This window comes from Sceloporus occidentalis, unplaced genomic scaffold, assembly GCF_023333645.1.
Source record: "Sceloporus occidentalis isolate IW3139 unplaced genomic scaffold, rSceOcc1.0.p SCAF_203, whole genome shotgun sequence".
Classification (NCBI taxonomy): domain Eukaryota; kingdom Metazoa; phylum Chordata; class Lepidosauria; order Squamata; family Phrynosomatidae; genus Sceloporus; species Sceloporus occidentalis.
Window position 1 is genome coordinate 518,928 of NW_028317183.1, and position 19,719 is coordinate 538,646.

Sequence of the window (19,719 nt, forward strand, 5' to 3'; positions counted from 1 at the left end):
TTGCACTCTTATTGAATCAGCTATGAGCAGCAATAAGTCAGAGTTACTGTTTGGCATCAGCCTACTGGGCATTTGTCCAGCGTGCCTGATGGCCAGTCTGAGCCTAGTAATGTGCATTGCTAAGTGCAGTGACAGCACAATGGGTGTCCTAGCTCAACCCAATGAAAAGTATCTTGGGACTTCCAGGTTTGAATAACCCTGATTGCAGTAAAAATAAAGTACTGCCAGAGTGTATTTTATATATGTAATGTGTGTGTGGTGTATGTGTGTATTTTTGAGAATTTGTGTATCTCTTATGGTGTAGGTTCACTTTAATTACATTTTCTACTGATAATCAAAACCCGCTAGTTGTTGTACAGATGACACTCATAGAACACAAGTTCACAGATGTTTGAATGGTGAGGTTAGGGGTCAGCTTACAGACAGGTTCAGCAGTAATTTGCATTGTTCTCAGCAATGTGCTCATGTTCCTTGATAAAACAATGGGATATACAGGACAAGTTATATCACAACATACAGTGTCATAAGAACAAACACTGAGAGATGATAATCACAACCATAACAATAGAGAACTATTTATAATTAGTGAAGAAACTTGAGAGTGCCATTTCTAGAATCAAAAACATATTAATTTCATATTTTATTTCTTCCTAAAGCGTAGTTGTATATGAATAGATACGTATACCTCCATCATAGAAGTGAGCTACCTGTAGCTAAACTTGCTGAAAGCCTTCCAATAACTAGATTATTAACCTTTAAATTAAGTGTATGCTTTAAACAAGTAAGATAAAATATGATTACGTTTTATTTTTTCTTTGTCAGTTCTGTCAACCTAAAGGTAAAATTTGTTTCATTAATGTAGGAATAAAATAGTCCCAAGTAGACTTGGGCGCCGGCCAACAGTTCCTGTTCGTTTTCGTGGGGGGAAAAATCTTCGTATTCCACGAATATTCACCCATTCCTGTGTTCGGCTTGGGCGAATATTCGTGTACATTCTTCGTTCGCTTTTCTTTCTTTGCTTTTTGTAAAAGGGGTTAATACAGGGTTAACGCGGTATGCCCTACGCAGCAGCTTTGGCATCTGGATTTTAAATGTCCATACAAGCAACTCTATTGGTCGCCGGCAGGGGCCTCCTCTGCCATCAACCAATGAAGTACTTCATTGGTTGATGGCACACAAGCCCCCTGCTGGCAACCAATAGAGTCGCTCGTACAGACTTTTAAAATCCTGGTGCCGCAACTTGGCCGGAAGAGACCACTGGTCTCCCCGCTCCAAGAGTTAAAGGTCTCTACGAACAACCAATGGAGTCGCTTGTACGGACCTTTAACTCTTGGAGTGGGGAGACCATGGTCTCCCCAGGCCAAATTGCGCCATCCGGAGTTAAAGGGCCGTGCAAGTAAGTCTATTGGTCGCCTGCAGGGGCCTCCTCTGGCATCAACCAATGCAAGAGTCACTTGCACTGCCCTTTAACCCCTGATGGGGAACTTGGTCTGTCTCCCCACTCCAAGAGTGCGAACCTACGGCGAACCTACGGATTTCTGCTCCCGTTACCTACGCAGCATTGCAGGAGGCCCCTGACGGCGACCAATAGAGTCATTCGCACGGCCCTTTAACTCCTGACGGCGAAACCTATGGATTTCCGCTCCCATTAACTCCTGCTATGCTGCGTAGATAAGGTAGGCTAGATGGGGAAGGGATCAGGGAGATTAGTAAACGAAGACAAAGATTATTCATGTTGTGTGATTCTTCGTATACGTTTTGCCACAGCCATGTTCGTATGTTCGGTATTCGGGCTGAACAACGAAAACGCACCCTTCATGTTCGCCAGAATACAAATGCATAAGTCTAGTCCCAAGTGTTATACCTTCCTAAGAAGCCATGGATTCATTATGGTTTGTATACAGTCACAGCTGGGTACATCCAGTTACACACATACCTTATTTACGTTAGAGAATCATTGATGAAATGGAAATATTCGGCTGCTCTAGACAAATATTATATCTTCTTACTGTTCCTTTTTACCAGGAGTAGCCATTCTTTTCAAATCCCTCTGTCCCTCTTCCTTCTGCAGATGTCTCTCTTTTACAATAGCCTGCCCTGCACTATGTCCCCGCTTGGGAGTGTCTCCAGTTTGAGCTTACTTTTTCAGTTTTTATTTTTTCTACTTTTGTGCATTTTAGCATTTGCACTAAGTGTTGTGGTGGATAGCTAATTAAACTAAAGTTTGTAAAAACAAGCATACATGTGCAAGCACTACTAAGGCTCCCAAGTATGGTTTTATTATTAACTTTATTAACTTTAGTATATGTATACTACTTGTCTGACAAGCAAGCAGTCACTAAAGTGCTACAAAATGTTGCAAAGCCCCTTTACACATCGTGCAGGCCCTTGCCTTGATTGGAGTGGATGTTGGGAACAGCAATTACACATCAACCTTAGGGAACGGCTCCCATGTTAGTCACAGTGGAAAAATAATTCAAAAGATTCCTTAAATATGGTAAACAGAAGTAGTGTGTGAGGTAATTGCCCTGTTGAGGTAAATGTGTCCTTTTCTCCACCTGCAATGCATGCAAATAAATGTCTTTCTCTATTCAACAAGCGCATAATTCAAACTTTCCAAGAACCAAATGTTGAAAACATTAGGATACAATAATAATGCTATAATATAATAGCCTGGACGACACACCTCTTTTTGTAGTTCTGCATAATAAGATTGTTTCTTTTTTCCCCCCACATACTAAATTTACTTAACCTTTATCATGCAATGAAAATTATCGACTTGCATTGTTGGCCTTGAATCTGAAAGCTCCAGCTACCTTTATCCAGTTAAAGCTTTGGGTTAAGGGTGAAGTTCTAATACATATAAAAATTCTAGAGGAGACACTTGCTCTCTGTGCATGTAAGGCACTTAGAAGGGAAGTCCTAACTCACTTTGTACCTTGTAAATAAGATGTTTGTCAATTATTGTAAGTACATTTCTAAACAATCAGCAAAAAATAGTGACAGGCTTCTTCTGTCACAGGTCCATAATAATCGAATCAACATTAGGCCACATCAAGATTCTACCTTCTATGAATTCTATGTTTCTACCTAGAATAGGTAGATTGGCAGAAGCCCTGTGCCGCATTACCTGGGACACAGTCGTCCTGATTCTGAAGGGGTTGCTTGTGGAAATCTGATATCCTTTGTATCTGGGACACTTCTAGGCCCCATATAGTATAACTTTCCCCAAGTTTTGTTATGACATCATGTTCTGAGGCTCAGTAAAGAGAATATGTGGCACAAAGTAGAGACACCTTTTAGGGAAGTTAGGGCTTATACCCCAAAGGTTGATTTTATTACCCCACCATTTTATGTGCCCCACCACACACAGGGTGGGGTAAAGGTGGGTTAATCATACCAACCATACATTGGGCTCCTGAGGATCTCAGTTCTTTGGGGTTTTTTGCTTGATTTTTTATTCCTTTTTATTCTGTTAAGGGCTCCCATGGCACCTTGCATCCACCTGTACGGTATGTTGGAACTAAGTTGCTACAAATTGATTTTTTTTTTAACTCGCATTTACTCTCCTCTCTCGCAGTTGACTGCAGGTGAGTTGAGAATGTTTTTTTGTGAGCGTCAGTGGCGACTCTAGAAACAATATATAGGGGGGGCACACAAGATACCACAGTCAAACTGGGGGGGGCATTAATAATTTCCACCATTAAATCATACCACTGAAAAAACACACACATATATATTGCCAAAAGTAATGTGCTATGGAATGATACTTTTCAATTGAAATTCACTTGTGATCTCAGCACTGAAGGTATATATCAAATAAACAGAATCAGACATACAAATCCTGTATTTGCAGGTATACAATAATAATATATGAAATGTAGCATTGCAGGTATAGATCAAATCAATACATGGAAACAGCATTGCAGGTATTAATCAACTGAACAAGACATACAAACCCTGTATTTGCAGGTATACATAAATAATGTATGGAAACATAGCATAGCAGATATGGATCTACAGAAGAACACACAAACCAAGCTTTGCAGGTATAAATCAATTGGAATTCACATAAAAACACGGCTTTAAAGGTATATTTAAAACCCCCTAAATTACAGGGATAGATCACAGGTTACACACCCCAACCACGCTGCCCACATAGAACCTGGCCAGCACCCAGATAACACACATAAGATTTGCCATCTTTGTCCCATATACACCCTGCCTGTGCCATCCTGTTCCCCAAGGCTCAAACATCCTGCTAGTGCCATCTTTGCCCTTCCACAATTATACATCTATGATACACACAATCACATTAACTCATGATCTCCCCCATTCAGACAAATCATCCACATATTAACTCATGCTCTCCCTCATTCAGACAATTCATCCATTTTAAGAAACTATACCCCTTGGAGCTTCAAATGAGGGGCTACATGTATTTCTAGGACAAAAGTTGAGTGCACAAATAATGATGGAATATGTTGCTTTGGCTTGAAAATATGTTTTTTCTAACCATAGCGACATGTTCATTTGTGTCTTGCGCACTCCAGGTTTGTACTAGAAACACATGCAGCCCCTCATTTGATGCGCCAAGGGATGTCGTTTTTGCAAATGTGTACTTTTTGTGCCATAATTTAACTTCCTACATGAGCAGTAATGCCACGTCAAGGCTTCAACCCTAATTACTGACCTTTCACACGCCTTTCATATCTCCATTCACTCACAGAAGCACACGCCATTCTTTCCATACATTTACTCACAGTAGCACACACCATTCTTTCCCCTTACAATCCCAAAGAAATGATGGTAAAGGAAGAAGAAAAAATCACTTTTACAGCAAAAATAAGTTTTCCAGTAAAAATGCAAGGCACTCCAGGGATGAGATGGTTACTCACGTACCGCACAGGCTAAATGGCTGATTTTAATAATCTTTGCAGTTCATCAGGATTTCAAAAACTGCCCCCCTTTACCGTTGGCTAAATTTAACCCCATGATCAAAGGGATCATAGGATTCAAAATTAGTATCGGCCATTTTTAAAAAGGGAATATGACTTTTTATAGCTATATGATCGCTGTGGTAACATTGGCTACCACAGTGATCATTTAGCTAGAATACTTAAACGTTTTTTTTTTAAAGTTAAACTACTTTATGTTTAAATAATTTAATTTGGGGGTCTCTAGGCAATTTTGATCTTTTTTTATCTGCCTTTAGAGACCCCCAAATCATTTTTTTTACATTTTTATTTTTTTTAACTTAATATTTTTTATTCTTTTTTTACAATCTATATACCGTTGGAAAGGTGAGGCGATTACCTTGGTATAATGGTATATGTTGGGGGTATGTAGCTGCTTAGATGCCTGAGATACAGGCATCTAAGCAGCATGCCCCCATGCCTCTTTAACTGACAATTGTCAGTTGTTAATAAAGTTGTGCGGTGACGTCATCGCGTCATTGCGCGAGACGTCACCGGGCAGATCGGGTGGCCCCGGTGATGCCCTTCAGTGTGAGGGGCAGATCGCCGGGGTAGGTGGTGATGGAGGTCCACAGACCTCCATCAAGGTAAGATAGTGCTAGTGACGGCATGGTGCCGTCGTTAGCACCTGACTGGGACTGCTAGCGACGGCACCATGCCTGGGCTGTTACAAATTCGGCGGGGGGGCAAGGAATAACCTAGGCCCCCCTTGCCCCCCTGTAGCGACGCCACTGGTGAGCGTAAATGAAAGTTGGCTTGCCTGCTTGAATTCTCAAGTTAGATTTTTGTACAAATTGTGAAAGGTTGCTGCCACAGAGTAATTTTTTGCCAACTTGCATGAACTTTTAGCTCTGCAAAAAAACACAAGATTAATGAAACACTGCACAAGGAAATGTAATGATGTTTCTATAATGCAGAAACCAGTATTAGAGACAAATTGTTCCGTGAGATCTTGTGTATGTTATGCATAATAATAGGGATCTTGTATATGTTATGTATCACCTTAGAGTTCCTTGACAGTCCATTATCCGGACTCTAGTATGTAAACGAATTGGTCAATGAAAATTCATTCCAAGCTGTACACAATTCTTGTCCTTCAACTGTAGTGCAAGGGACAATACTTTGTAGTGTTTCACAGTTAAAGCGCTCACTCAATGTATCAATATACTTGGAAGCTTTCTTAATGATCTGACCATGACACTGTTAAATATTAACCATTTAATAGTAAACTACACAGATCTTGTTGTAGTGACTTAAATGAGCTAAGATGTCCCTATGAATATCATGATCTTTTACGAGTCTGTCAGGGATACCCAAATATCATTATAGTAGAGGGGAATACTAAAGGAGTGTGACCTTGAAAATATGTCCATTTACCATGGGCCCTTGAGATCAGTCTAAAAACCATGAGGTTCTGGACAAGCTCTGGGTATTCCTAGGTATGCATATGCGTTATTCTATAATTGTTTCAGCTGTTTTCCCATAACATGGCACGATAAAGTCGACAATCTTTTAAATTCTTAATGCAAATAAATATTTAATCCATTATTATTTATTGTTTTATATAGCAGCATCATATTCTGCAGTGCTGTACAATGGGACCCTTATACACACATATACTTAACATCTGCACCACAGCAATTTGTAAAATCTTTTCTGTAGTATATAAAAAATTCCAGAGGCTTATATGCAGGACATGCATTCTTTGTCAAATGAAAACAGCAAAGCTGTTCCTAATAATCTACTGTTTGGAACCATTGCACTCCTATTCCTTTTGCTCCCTTCATGCACCTCCAGACCATGCAGGTTTGATTCCAGGTACAGTTTATGACTGTCCAGAGTAAACAGGAGACATCAAAAACCCATTCCTGAATATGTCTTCTGTATAGAACTCCTTCAAAATACACTTTCCAATTCAGTATAAGCACCACAGTCAATAAGAACTTTGATTCAGGTTACAAGGATTAACCTGTGAAGGATTGACTATTTCAATACCTGTTTACTTTTATACATACATAGAGTTTCCCTGCACACTAAGTGGAATTCACTGCTTAATGTTCATGTGTACCTTTTGCTACAGAGTGTTTTTTTTTAATGAAAGGGGGAAAAAAATGAATCCACGTAACTTCAATACTGCACGTGAACTCCAGAGCCAATCCTTAAGTGACCTCTATTCAATGGAGGCAAGAACCGTTAGGTCACACAGCAATTACCGATAGTAGTAAATACCAGATCAGGGTGTAAAACACTTGTGTGAACTTTCTGAGACCTATGTGTTTTATTTTATTAAAGGGACAGGTTACTGCCCTGTGCAAATTCACTATACATGAATGCATAATATACATTGATAACTTTTTGAAAAGGAAAAAAATATCCACTTACCTTACAATAACTTCTCTTCCCAAACATATCACTGAATTGAAAGAACTAAAGCACTGCCCAAAACACTCTACTTTTAACCTAATTAACTAATAATATGTCTGCAGGGGGCATCTACACTGCATATCGCTGAATAGAATGCCACCACTGCATTGACAGTGGAGAAATGAGCAGTACTGGGGGATTACGTATCAGACATAATGTAATTTTGTCAGTATTGTATAAAATAAGTAGGTGTTAAAAAAAGCACCAATTCAGATTGAAGGCCATTAGAGCAGCGCTATACTTCACAGACAAGAACATGTACAAAAAATAGCACTTTGTGTTTGTATAGGAGATCAAGGCCAGCTCAATTGCTACATTAACTTTTCTAAAGTTCTGGTTTTTTTTATTTACCCATAGACAGTCAGAGCACAATTCAGCCTGGAAATAAAAAGCTCCAGACACTATCATGTCCAGGAATTATATTGTAGAGAACACGAAGGGGACACACACAAACTGTGTGTGTGTGTGTGTTTTTCCCACAAAACTGAATGACAGGTAACTGAATGTGTGAACACATAACCAAGTAACCATCAGACAGGACAGTATAAATCTTTACATATATTATGAAAGCTCCTTCTGTCCTACACTGATACACAGAGGCATAACGCAAATACATGCATAAGCACATAGTAATATTATTAATATTGTTTTATATAGTGCCATCATATTCCACGGCACTGTACAACAGATAAACAAGACATAAAAAACCATGCATAACATAAAAAGTTAACTTACAGAAACAAGAATTACAACAAACACAACCTCCTGCATTCCTACAGATACGTCCCTACATAAACACACACACACCTGCATACACACTGACTGCCATAAACATAGATCCCAGCTCACATCTGCATATCTCTCTAACTGTAGCTGCAAGTTGATGGCTGGGGGATCCTCACACAGTAACCACAATTCTTGCCTGTTCCTTACATGCAGAAAGGCACCCAGCTTTCATTTACTGACCTCAACATGTGGCTAAAATCAAGCTTCATACAGGCCGATCATGATAGGACCTAGGAAACTGACTGCCATCACTTATGGGTACAATTCCACAAAAACTGCAACTTTCCCTCTATAAGAAAACCGCAATTATTCCTGCACCAACATCAGCTTTCTGGACACAAACATCAGTATCTAAAACAACATCATTCAGACCTCTCTAGACCGCTATCCAACAGACAAGCCCAGTTACCTCAACTGCAACAGCATCCAACTGGAATGCACAAAAAATCTATAATCTACAGCCAAGACTATAAGATACAACTGCATCTGCTCTGACCCCAGAGACAAACAACTAAAAAACTTCAGGAAGAACTTTATTGCTCAAGGACACAATACTAAATTGACAGATGGCCAAATAAAAAGAGCAGCAAACATACAGAGAGAAGAACTCCTGAAATACAAATAGCCACTGAGGAATGACCGAGTCCCCTTAGTGGTCACATACAACCCACAGCTTGAGGTCCTATACAAAAAAGCAAAAGACCTTCAAACAACACACTACAAACTGATGAGAAACTAAAATAAATGTTCCTACTCCCTCCTCTGCTATGTTACAAACAACCTCCAAATCTAAAACAACTGGTACTAGAGAGCTCCCTAAACAGACCAACTACGAACGGTACCTGTCACTAGAAAAGATGTGAAACCTGCGCACACATATATACCACAGACACGGTACCAATACCACATACAGGCCTACACCATAAAGTTAATGGTACCTTCTCGTGTAAGTCATCCAATGTGGTATACCTCATAATGTGTGTGTGCGGCCCCAATTCTGAACCATACGTAGGTGAAACTGGCCAGACCCCAAGAAGGTGGATAAATTGGCATAGACAAAATGTGAATAGAAAAAGGATAGAAACACATGTAGGAGACCGCTAGTTCCAAAATGGACACAGCATCAAAAATCTGGAATTTTCCAGGGTCCGAGGCAGCATGGGCCCTTCAAACTAACTAGTGAATAGTCAGAACTGGGAACTACGTTTTATGATAATATCAGACAAATTTCGAATAGTCATTGCTACAAACTGTTCGCTCCACACCACACAATTTATTAATCCTATTATTTAAGATTTGGGGGTTTTTTTAGAATTACCGGTAATCTGCACAAGACACAAATATTGTAGTGTTAATCCTTTGCCACCATTTTCTCTCCTCCTTTGCCAAGTGTATAAAACTGCAATAAAAATGTAATCATGCCATCCTATAAAGCTTTTTTTTGTCATAGCCTTGAAATTCTTAACCTTTGCTTTATGTTTTTCAGGCTATAGATATATGTAGATCCATAAAAAAATATTACTGATCTTTCATAAAACCAGTTGTACTGTTTGATTAACTTTGATTTTATGATGACTGCTTGCTTCTGGAATATTTATACTTGGCCCAGCAACCCATTGACTTCCCAGCTACATGGAAAATGAGGAAGGTGTTCTGGTGGACTGCCACAAATGCCTTCTAAATAAATTAGCATATTCTTGTTCCTTTTGTTTCTCTTGGATTTAACCATATTTAACAAAGTTACTTTTGTGAAACCCTAAAGAAATATAACATGGACTTGATATTTACATGTTGGTTAAGTCACTATTTAATTTCAACATGTGGAAAAGTATATGCAGACATCTTACAACGTGATTGCTGTTTCAAACAGTTTGCCTACTGTTCGTGTTGACCGCTGTAGTAATGTTGTTAAGGCTGTGGTATACTGCTGCCATCTTCTACATGGTGGCTAAATGAGCCTCAGCTTCTCTAAAGCCAGGCCTCAAGGCCCAAAGATAAACTTGGTTTGCCATGTCAAATGTAGCTATATGTTGTTTGGATTTTTAGCTGGTTTGGTTACCTTTACTTAAAGTTTTTCTACATTTTGCGGTTCAGTAAACTGAAAACAACTGGTTTAAGCTGGGCTTCATTAGCAGTTTAGGGTTTGAGAAGGGAAAGCCACCCAAATATCGCATGACTGCTTTCAAAGAAAAAATAGTAATTTTCCATAGTTAAAATAACCCCTTAATTTTCTCCAAAATCTCCAAAACAATGCCATATTTAAAAACAACTCTATATACGTTACAAGCTGCAGCTACTGTAGCTTTAATATCCTATGCTGAAAACATGTTACATTTAGGTGCAGGAATCTGATACTTTTCTGATCTGTGATCTGTGTGATCCAGACTAGACACACTACTCTTCTTACCTAAGGACACTTACTGCTGCTCCGGTCCTTGGGCTTCCTCCAAGACCTGTCCTGAACAAAAAAAAAAGGTTGAACTTTCCACTCACCTGCTTTGCTTCTAGTTGAGAGTAAAACAGCATTTTCAAGCAAGATGGATGCACATTGAAAGGATTAAATAGATTTGTTGACACAGAATGAAAGCATCTTTATTTGTAAAAACAATTTTTTCAAGTGAAATCGACATCCACCTTTTATCTATTTATTATACAGTAAAATATGTAGTATTGATTTATATGCTCCAGTTGACCTATGGGTTGACAGATGTATGAAATGATATAATTAAAACCTATAGCAAATATTGACATGAGGAAATCCTTCTTAATAGCTTGATTCAATGTATTTAGTTACTCTATAGCAGTTGAAGCTACACAGCTACTGCATCTGTACAATGTCAGCAATGCTGGATATAGTATGACAATATTGTCTGAATAAACACTGGATTTAACAGCCTTACTGTCACTAGAGCGTTATAGCAGATAGATTTCCCCCACCACAATGATAAGTATCAGTTAGCCTCGCTGTTTAAGCAACTGACGTATTGAATACGTGTGTATATTTTAATGTGTTACAGAAAAGGCTTACGATTAAGTACTTAGGTGTGAAACGCGTCAAGCAGTCCTTTGCACTTCTCGATGCTATTTGCATAAAAAAAAAATCTTCATGAATAATCCATTTTTTATTTTGAGCGGGTTCTGTTTAGGTACTGAAATGTGAAATAATAGTTACGATATGTACAATATTACGATATGGGAAACACTGGTATAACTTTTTTTGCAACACAATGTTTTGTATACATAAGCCACTGGCTTTACTATTGTGTCCTGCACACCATGGATGCATTGTTCATAGATACTGTCAGTCTGTACTATGTTACAGCTGAAATCCATCGATTTGTTAGCTTTGAAGATGTGTTGCCCTAGATTCCTATGGATACATTGTTAATTAACAAAGTCACACCTAACACTCAGTAATTCTAGGGGAGAACCCATCAAGTTCCCACATATGTATGTGTATGTACCCTGTGAACTTGGTTGATAAAATAACTAATTTCAACAAAATTAAAAAAAAAGTTTTTTTTTCTTCAAAAGTTAAAGAAAAAAATAAGTATCTGTGACGCAGGAATCTCACAGCCATTGAACTAAATACACCTTAAGCTAACAAGGAGTTTGAAAGGTGGCAGTGTTTTAGCTGAATCTGTGTTTTTAGACGAAGCAGCTCCTTTTGAATGAAAGCACGCTTATACAAAATCCTTAAGAAGTTTAGACTAGAGAGCTGTCTCTAAAAACTGCCCCCCCCTTCAGCTGAGTCCCATATGTTTGTCTTGGCACAAGTGCTGTGTCTGCCTGCCTGGCGTTTATGCAGGGATATTAAATTGATGGAACACAGGGCCCTTGATCCTTTTCAGTGGGGCTTCTATTTAAGCAGTGGCAAACTAGAACTCTGTCAGCCACCTGCAATTGTCCAAGTTATGAAAGCTAAAGCACAGAACTAGATGAGAAGAAAAGCATTCAAGATGCTTCAAAACCATAGTATTAAAACAGATCAGATTTCCTAAACCATACATTGTAAATAAACATGTACAATATATTTGTATTCACTACCCATCTTAAGTGTATACCATGGGAGCCGTTATGCCAACTTCATGTTCTCACCACCTGCACCATTGTTCCTCTCCTTTTATCTCTCATCCTATCTCTTCTTAAGTTGCTGATTGTTGTTAATTGGTTCAGAAAACCTCTGTAAGGGTAGATGGGGAGAAGGTGGATAGCTTCGTGTCAGGGGATTGACCCCTGCTACTAATAACAGCTTAAAGGATGTGAACCTAAAAAGAAATCTCAAAAGCACATTCACTGACTGACAAAGAAAACCACATGTTTAACTTTAATTTTATAAATGAATTATAAATCATATAATTGTTGTATATCATATAATTATCACATCTAAATTATATCAGAAAATGCCATTTCAGCAGATATTCACAAAGGGACTCACTAGCTGTTTATTCACTAAACCCGAGCGTCGGGTCTTTTATAAAATGCATGACTTGCATTGTTTAACTCATCTTGAACATTAGTAAAATACCTGCCTGCGTCCACTTTATATGACAAAAATAAGGCAAATCTATAATGTACACCACCTACACCAGCATTAGCACCAAAAATGTAAGTCTGTTTTTGTGGTATGAATTTGTTGGGTAAGCTTTAGCTAGCTAAACATTCATAGTTAAAGGGACTTTGCAAAGTACATGACAAGTACTGTCATATGCATTATCTACAATTAAAGAAAGAGAGAAAATCTACTTCTGTTTGGGAAGAAACCACAGCTTCCCACTCTTTCCACCATCCAATCATCCATGTCACTGATTGGCATGCCACAGAACCCAATCAATAGCAAGAAATAACTCTCATTGAAATAAGTGGCGATTTCCATGCATGCATACTTTGGTCTCAATAGACCCCTGACCAGAGCATTTGCCAAGCCAGCATTGGAGCTGACTGACATTAAGTACATTGTGTGTCAGCAGATGTGCTCAACAAAGGAAAGGGGGAGGCAATGTGACAAATACATACGGTGCGATTCTGCAGTATCCCCTGATGAATTTTAAGGGGAATACTATGTAAAGCTTAAGAGATCACTGAGCTATCATATGCACGTTCATGTGTCCCTCTAAGGTTAATGTCAGGTCCAGACTGGCCATCAGACACAACGGGCATATGTAAGGGTTGGCTTTGTGTCTCCCACAAACTGTTTGTGTGGCCAATCCAAGGATTTAGTGTGTGGTCACCCATTGGATACATACTGCAACACACTGCAATAGTCTAAGGGGGTGATGTAGACAGCTTTCCCATATATTCCATACAAGAACAATCCCACATTGATGCACTGGTTATTTCTCTTTTATTATGGAATGCACTATATCACTTCATGTATGATCATTTAATACAGATTACCTATGAGTACACATTTGCAATGCATATGATGTATAATACGGTGTATACCTAATCATTTCTTAGATGCTACTGCCTGGAATTTGGAATTAAAACACAGAATGATTGCTGACGTAAATGGCAGTATACATATCTTTTATATATTCTAAAACATGGCCAGAATTATGACCCATCAAGAAACATTGGCTTCCATCACGAAATCCAATTAGGGATTTGTTATTGTGATACTACTATACATACTATAGTGATATTAAAACATTTGAATATCAGACTTCTGTGTATAGTTTTAAAATGTATTGGTCATCCAACTGTTATTAATATGGCTAAACTCAAGTAAGCATAGCTTTATGTGAACACACTTTTGCAATGTTTTCCAGATGATAACCATTTGGTCTCCAGGCCTAGCCTTTCTGTGTTTTTTTTAATAAAGTACATTCTTCTATTGTTTGGTTTTTTTTAGTGAATTGTACATTTGTCTTGCTTTTTAGATTTGAACACATGATAGTAGATAATTTTTACTTTGTTTACATGTTTTTATATTTGTTTTATAGACTCTCTAATTTTCTTTGTGACTATAACTGTATGTAATAATCCAGCTTGGATAGCAATGCATGTGCACATTGCGGGGGCATTGTTTCGCCGGCAGTCAGAGAATGAGAAAAAATTTGTGTTTTACAAAGATTACTCTTAAAATGTTCTAGATGAACATTTAAGCACAAATTGTTGCTGCCACCGCTATTCAACCGCTATTCAACAGTGCATGCTCATCTCTTGGAACTCTCTGGGTTGAACCTGGAGGCTCTGGCCAAATCCCTGTCAGTTTCTGCTTTCTCCAGGCAGGGAGGTCTCATCTGGTACCTAGTGGGAAAAAAAATTAGAATAAGTGAATAGGTGAACATGAACACTGCTCCCCTTTTGGAGATTAAAAACTGACAGATAGGTCCAGTAATCAGCTCTAAATTCAATTCCCTGTAGGTAAAATCCATAGAGTTCCCATAATGTTGCATAAAACTGCACTGCATTGTTTCACCTTTGTACCAGTGATGATTTACTGTCATAGAGTTGTATTACATTAATGTGATAACTTTTGAGATGTGAAACTTCAGTTGATAGAGATCACTATTGGTTTTAGCATTAGCAATACAAAGTTTTTTTTGTATCACTGTCATACACTCATACCCAACAAACATTCTGAGCTCCTTAATAATCAGGGATATCAGGGGAGTAAATAGGAACAATTGGATTTAGGTCCCAAATGGGGACTGCTCCTCCTTAAGATGGACATGTGGTAAGTTAGCTATGATGTTATTGTCACATCTATTTTCCGATATTATTTGATAATAGTCAAACACATTAGATCTCTGGCTGTTAGTATCACAAAAACATCTCTATTTTAAGTTGTAGGCAATGCAGTTGGCTATCTTCTATAGTTTTTATGCTAGTATATAATAATTTCTATTAATCATTATTTTTTTAATCAGTTATATACAATTTTGTTAATATAACCTGACTTATTCACGTCCACATCCCTTACCCAATATAATATTAACATATTTTTTTTCTTCCACTTTTTATTGCCACTTCCTACCATAGTATGCCCTGATCCTTTTCCCGCCATTATCTATTCTTTCTTTTTTTCTAATTGCGTTACTTCAACCCTCTTCTAACTCTTCATGTAATCCTGCTCTGTATTTAAATTACCTAAAAGATTGATATGTCAGAGAGACAGAAATCGTGGGACAAGTGGAACCTAGATTTTGCCCTACCTACAGGAATCTTAAAGTAAAAAGGATAGTCTAGCTATATATTTATACATTATAGAGACAGCCAGAATAATGATTTATTTCTATTCTTGTAAAGAAGATATGAGAAAGGATATCACAAAACCTGTTTTAAATGTCTGCAATGAATAAACCTAGTACTTCATAACTACACATAATAGAAAATCCAGATGTGGGTGTTGTCCACACACATATGAGTCAGTCACTCTGCTCGGTGCCCTTTGGAAGAGTTAAACATTTCAGATAGACCTATTTATAAATACACATATATTGGGTTTATATCATCCGAAAAAGTAAAAAATATAACTTTTGTTAAAACAAATACTAGCGCTAGATTGTTTCGTCCAGAAATTCTCTTATTTGGTTCATAACAAACGCAAAGAGCTTTTGCAGACAATGGTTTGCATCTGCCAAGGAAACACATTCGTTCCCATAGCAACTATTAGTAAAGGTTTATTTTTTTCAGAAGCATGACGGGAAATATATTGGCACACAGCGGCGCTATGCCAATCTAATATCGTAGTATATAAACTGAAAGCTGCCATGATGTGACTCCATCCAGATTCACAGCCTGAAAGATTCAATCATCTCATTCCCTGGAAAAGTGAAAAAAAAATAGGATAAGACTGTAGTAGCTAAGGTTAGACAAATTATATAACATTTAAGAAATGTGCAACCAATAAAAGTGAGTAAATGATGGAAACAGATGACTTTATAATTTCAACGAAGGCTTAGTCATACTCTTGGGCTATTTCACCTTAAAGAAACTTTCTGAGAATTAACTAGGCAAAATGTGGTTTGGCACTCTGATAAAGTCAATATTCTTATACCGTAAAAATAAATTTAGTATACCATTTTTTAACATTTGGCCATGGTGTTGTGAGCCTTGGTAGAAAAACCGAGTAAGGTTTGAAAATGTGTCTAATTTATTTACTATTCCGTATCCTTGTTACAGTAGACCCACATGTTCTATTGCATGGGACATTCAGAATCTCAGTTTAGAAGTAATGTTATGTGTTGACTTGAGCTGTTTAATGGGCCACAGAGGGTGCATGCCTACAAATCTATACAAGCCAAGAGAAGGACTATCAGAGAAGATCTGATTTCATCAGTTTTAGGGCCGGGATATACATTTTTGTCAACTGGAAATCTTAATTAGATTGATAGATGTATTTGGCTGGCTGTAGGAGAACTTTTGTCATGGCCCTATAGCATTACATTTGTTGAAAAGACGTCGGACAAATCATGACAGGTGTTGAAGTAAGTTCCCTCTGTAGGACTCTAGTTTAGCCTTCGATTTTATTTATTTTGACTTAGAAATTAATTTTCATTTTCTCATTGTTTCATTTCCTTTTATTTTGCAAATACTCTATTTCACAACATCTATCTATCTATCTATCTATCTATCTATGCATACAAATTTATGCTTGCTATTCAAAGTTTGAAATAGCAAGGTGTATTTGTAGCTTGTAGTACAAATCACATTCTATCCTTGTATGCGGCTTTCTTTAGCTTCTGTTGGTAAAGTATCTCTTAACATGTTATTTAAACTCTGGCCGACTCTTAGCTTGCCAGGCCGGGTCATGTAATCACGCATGATGAAATTCAGTCATATGATATACAGTAAGTGTCAATTTATTTCCTGTCACCACTGGTACTACAGTCATAGAAGACAAAACTCTTTAGCTTTTTAGCTCCATGGTTTATGGATGCGGTAGCTCTTATCATGATTTAGTTCACTTTGCTTGAACGTTCTTACTTACATAACCCCATGCTATGACTTTGACAAAGACATTCGCATACCTCCCGACCGGGGGGGGGGGGTCTGGGGGTGGAGCCTGGGATGTAGAGCATCATTGATTTTATGAATGAAAAATAGCTTGGAAACTCAAAAATACACCTATTAAAGTGACATTTGAAACAATAGGCTTGTTTGTAGAAGAACGTACATCTGAATCTTGGGTTAATGAGAAGCATATTGGTGTTGAAAAAAAGTGTATATTTCATTGTATGTGATAGGCAGAATTGACATCTTTATGCTGTCAAAATATTATCATGCCAGTTTTTAATTAGTATTTTTAAGTGTGTGGGAGTTATATCTTTCCATGCAGAATAACAAAACCCGAAAAATGACAAATATTATTAGAAAATGTCAGTAAGCCAACGCAAAGTATTTATTCCATTGCGGAATACAGTGATAAAAAGAAAATTAGACCTAGTTAATAAAATGTGTGGCTCTATGTTTTGAGACAGAAGTTTTTTGCATTTATAAGGACCAAGTAATTTGTTTCCAGATGAAATGTATTCACTCTCCAAAAACATTGTCGATTATAATGTAAATGAATTGTAAATGTTATTCTGATGGTTTGCTAGTGTTACATTCTTGATCGGTTAAGTTATGGGCTCCAACAGCATTGTTTAAAATTAGCAGTTTACATAATAAAGGTTTAACTATCTGGTACCCACAGGGAGAGCAACACATTGTATTTGCATTGCAACATCTTCAGCAAAAATTTCCTAATTTTCTATAGAGCTACATAAAATTGTTTCATGATTAATATTATTTACACCATAGGCTGGAATGATCCGAACAAAAGAAGATGAATATTTCATTGAACCACTGGAAAGAGGCAAGCAAAATGAGGAAGAACAAGGGAGAGTACATCAAATATATAAAAGATCAGCTGCAAAGCAAGCTGTCCCTGATGATTTCACCAGCAGACCAGGTCAGTTAAAAACAAAGCATGTTATTGATGTAACTTTGTTCTTATTAACCTGTATGTTGGTGGCTAAATATTTATGTGGGGTTTGTAATTAATAGAAGAACAAACTAGGGTGAGCAGGCCTCCTCTGTAAGCAGAGACTCCTAATTTAACCTGCAAGTTAGCAATACCTATTATAATTATAAGTGGTATGTTGGGTCAAATTCATACATGTGCATATGCCAGGGTACCTTTCTGCTGCAAATCCTCTATCCTTACATGATTCACAGTTACAGGCAGTTAGCAGAGGTAATAGATATCCTTTCCCTGGTAAATGTGATGTCATACCCAGCACTGTCACTGACAGCTTACAGTCTTGTGAAAATAAGTACACCCTCTTGGAAATCTATGGTTTAACATATCATGACATTATAACAATCATCTGTTCCTTAGCACGTCTAAAAATTAGGTAAATACAACCTCAGATGAACAACACATGACATATTACACCGTGTCATAATTTATTCAACAAAAATAAAACCAAAATGGAGAAGCCATATGTGAAAAATGTTATGATTCAATAGCTTGTAGAACCACCTTTAGCAGCAATAACTTGTAGTAATCATTTTCTGTGAGAGACTTTATCAGTCTCTCACATCGTTTTAGAGCGATTTTGGCCCACTCTTCACTTCAGTTCACTGAATTTTCACACGACTTTAAATGTCCTGCATGGCAGTAGTGGACAGAAAATAATTTCCTCAGATCTTCTTCCAGACACCAGTACACCAAATTCTAGGTTAAATTGTTTGGTCTTTATGTGAATACATCTTATTAAAAGTGATTTTTTTGGGGTTCAAAATGTAAAAAGTGGCTCAGGTCATCTTAGACTGGGGCCTGTCTACAACTATACCACATGTGCCCAGTGTATAAGTGGACACACTAAAAAAAGGTAATCTGGTACATATATTCCAGACAGCGTTTGAAACATGCACTTTGCATTTAATATATAATTATCAATATTTAAATATTTTTCTCTTTGCAGTAAACTGTTTTTTGTGTCATTATATCTGATGCTTTGTGGAGATTATTTGTCCACAGTTGAACACTGCATGTAAATTAAACCTGTTAAACAGAACATGATATACAGACACCTCTTCTTGGAGTCATACAAGAATCATAGAAACATAGACTAAAATAGCAAAAAAAACCCCATAATATTTGGCCAATCTAGTCTGGACCTTTTCCTGCCTAAAACCTTACTTGGTCCTTGCTTTTGTTTTATGTTCAGGATACCTTATTCCTTTCTCTTGCATTTTCATTCATTCCGAGTTTCATTATCTGATAACAATCTGTGGCATGCTGTAGGTGTTTTGGATGGAAGCAAAATCCTAAACTAAGGAGAACACATTTATGGGCAGCAGAAACTTCAAAGTTAAACAAAAACAATTAATGGCATTCAACAAAGAAACAGTTATAAACAAAAAAAGCAATATGTTTTATTTGATGTAGAAGACATTAATGTCCATATTAGTATTTTCTAACTTAAATTTAATACAAAAAATACAATAGAATATATAGAGTTATATAGAGAATATATATAGATATATACAGTAGAAGACCAGAGCCTTTTTTATAAAGTATCTTTGGTAATATCTA

General features: G+C 37.4%; 1 protein-coding gene across 1 annotated transcript in view; it reads left to right on the forward strand.

The window, feature by feature from the left end:
• Nucleotides 1-19,719, forward strand: part of LOC149278046 (A disintegrin and metalloproteinase with thrombospondin motifs 3-like) — a 92,134-nt gene that overhangs the window by 13,884 nt on the left and 58,531 nt on the right. Inside the window, exon 4 of the mRNA XM_089502442.1 lies at nucleotides 17,937-18,087. Coding sequence (XP_089358568.1) covers nucleotides 17,937-18,087 — 151 coding nt within the window. The remainder of the gene's footprint in view (nucleotides 1-17,936; nucleotides 18,088-19,719) is intronic.